At 31.2% G+C, this 2,630-nt stretch overlaps 1 protein-coding gene across 1 annotated transcript; it reads left to right on the forward strand.

The window, feature by feature from the left end:
• Positions 1–809: 809 nt before the first annotated feature.
• Positions 810–1,697, forward strand: LOC113765551. The gene is made up of 2 exons (XM_027309772.1): positions 810–934; positions 1,203–1,697. The coding sequence occupies exons 1-2, from the start codon at positions 899–901 to the stop codon at positions 1,458–1,460; spliced, it is 294 nt and encodes a 97-aa protein (XP_027165573.1). The 5' UTR covers positions 810–898; the 3' UTR covers positions 1,461–1,697.
• The last annotated feature ends 933 nt before the right edge of the window (positions 1,698–2,630 follow it).

Below are 2,630 nucleotides of genomic sequence, written 5' to 3' on the forward strand. Positions count from 1 at the left end.
AACAGATACTTGTTTTTTTTTATTAGAGAACGTGAGGAACGTGAGGAGCTAACCACGTCGAAATCAAAATAACACAATACTAAATCAATTTCATTGGGCGAAGCAACCTCTTAACTACTGTTCTTTCTGGGAATCAAGATTTTAAAAGTCAAGATATCCTCGAATTCTTGGATAAGATCAACAGTATTGGTCATCACCCTTCCGTGTATGCTTTCTCATCTATGTTTCTAGTAACGTCATTTTCGTTCCTCTGTGATGACAAGCTGTTCTGGAAATAATAATCATTTGACCACATGATTAAAAATCACTAATGCATTGCCATATAATAAAGTAATCTCTCACCATCTTACCTTCATTTGATGATTACATTTTATTTCCTAACCATTCTAATTTGTAATTCAATTTGACTAATGAGTATTCAATGGACACTCGTTAAAAGAAATTCGTATTAATTTTTTGAAAAAAATATAGTTTATTTGTAAAAGTATAGCAATTCGAGATGTGCAATATAAGTGTGTATGCGTATTTATATAGCAATTTAGGTGTGGTCATTAGCAAAATTTTTCCTAATTAAGCCTTTACTTAGTAACTGGCATTTCTAGCCAAATATAGATTGCGTGCCATTAAAAAATTCTTCATAGGGCGGTGTGTCTTTTCACACTGACCTTATCAAAGACGCGTCCCATGCTGGTCGGCCGTGACTTTGGTGATTAGGTCCGACAAGTAATGAATTTACTTATGGGGTACGTCACCACATTTTTAGGCCTATAAATACGAGGACTCTGGTTCGTTATTTTGATATGCTAAACTCAGCAAACAAGTTTTCGACAGTCACAACCAGTTACAAGTATCCATTTTCGTTCATATTAATTAGCTAGCTAGTTCTCCAAGGGAAAAAATGGCTGAAGCCAAATCTGCTACTGTCACTGATCAGGTGAATAGTGATTCTATTGCCTAGCCAGAGCTAGATTTCCTTCTTTTTCAAGTTTGTGTGTGGTTTTGAGAATCAACTCATAAACAACTTGTATTTCGAAAAGTATGAGGAGTTGCAAATTAAAGTAATAGCAACGTTCTTGAATTGTCTTATTAACTGATCGGATTTAGTCTTCTAATTGTTTGTTTATTTGAAAGGATTCTAATTGATTTTGGGAACTCAATTGTTTTGCGATTTTCTCACTGGTTAAAATGTTTGGGATTTACAGATCGACATCAACTCAATACAACCAGTGGCGCCGGCTGACCCTCACGTGGTCGGGATCGGACAATTTGTAGTGGAAAAATTTCACCACGGCAAGCTGCTTTTCATCGCCGTGATTGGCGGATTCACTTGGAATTGTGAAGGAGGCAAGTACTACGCACTTATCATTCAAAATCAGGATTATGAGGGCGCCACATTTATCCATAAAGCACTCGTTGTTGAGGCCAAAGGTGAAACGAAACTCCTCTGGCACAGGAATTAATCAAGCACTACTATTGATCAGCTTATGCATGGATGATGTACCGCTGTATTGTACTAGCATCTTTCCACTGTTGTACTAGTATGTTAAATAAGGTGCACTTATACCAACAAAATGCACCATTCCGTCTATTTTTTTAATTTGTATCCTTGTAATAACATGTAAAAGATGCACTTTTACGAACAAAAATGTAGCATTAAATGAATAAAAACAATCGTCTGTTTTTGAGTTTTATCTGTATATTTTGTTTCTATGTTACTTCCAAGCATGTTCCGATCCCTGAATTTGTATGTCAACTACGTACTATGTTCATGACTAGTTATAAAGTCTCACTGGTTAAGTAATAAAGCATATAAAAGATTAGGACAATGCTTTAGTAACGATAGTTATCGTAACGAAACAGTTTTTTTTTACCTAATATAACAGGTTGTTGCACTTTTAGCGACCATTTGATTATTTGTTGAACCTATCCACCTAAATAGGATAACACCTAAAAATATGGAAGTAAGTTTTCCATATAAAATAGTAAGTTAACCTTAATAGATTAGTAATTTTTATACCTCAAAAGGTAAATTGGAATAAATATTAAACTTACTTTTTAAATAAATAAATTACTCCTTTATATCCCAAACTTACTTTTTAGAGAGTAAGTTTAGTTCAATTAACAGTAAGTTTTTATACATAAATAGTAATTCTTACTAATAACATGGTAAATTTGATTAATGATCAAAATTTACTGATTTTTGGAATACATGTACAATTTTACATTAAAAACTTATCTCAAACTAGTATTAGGAAGTTTATTTGAAATAATGATAAGATGTTTTATTAATGATTAAAACTTAGTATCTTAGTTAGTAAGTACTCGTAATATACCCGTATAATAAATGATTATAGGTATAATTTAAAATTTTTTTGTATTTATATATTTTAAAATACTATGAAAAGTAGTTTCATTTTTCAGATAACCTTGTAAAATATGTAATAAAATTTTGTCATATTATAAGTTTTTAATCATTTTCAATTTTTGAAAAGTTTGAAAGTTTGGATAACAATAACAACAAATCTTCCTAATTATATATAGAATATCACTTGTTTATATATCTCAATTTTTATAATTTAACACCTATGAATATAATAAGATGATAAAGTTTTAATAAATTTACATTTGGG

The sequence above is a fragment of the Coffea eugenioides genome, chromosome 3, assembly GCF_003713205.1.
Source record: "Coffea eugenioides isolate CCC68of chromosome 3, Ceug_1.0, whole genome shotgun sequence".
Classification (NCBI taxonomy): domain Eukaryota; kingdom Viridiplantae; phylum Streptophyta; class Magnoliopsida; order Gentianales; family Rubiaceae; genus Coffea; species Coffea eugenioides.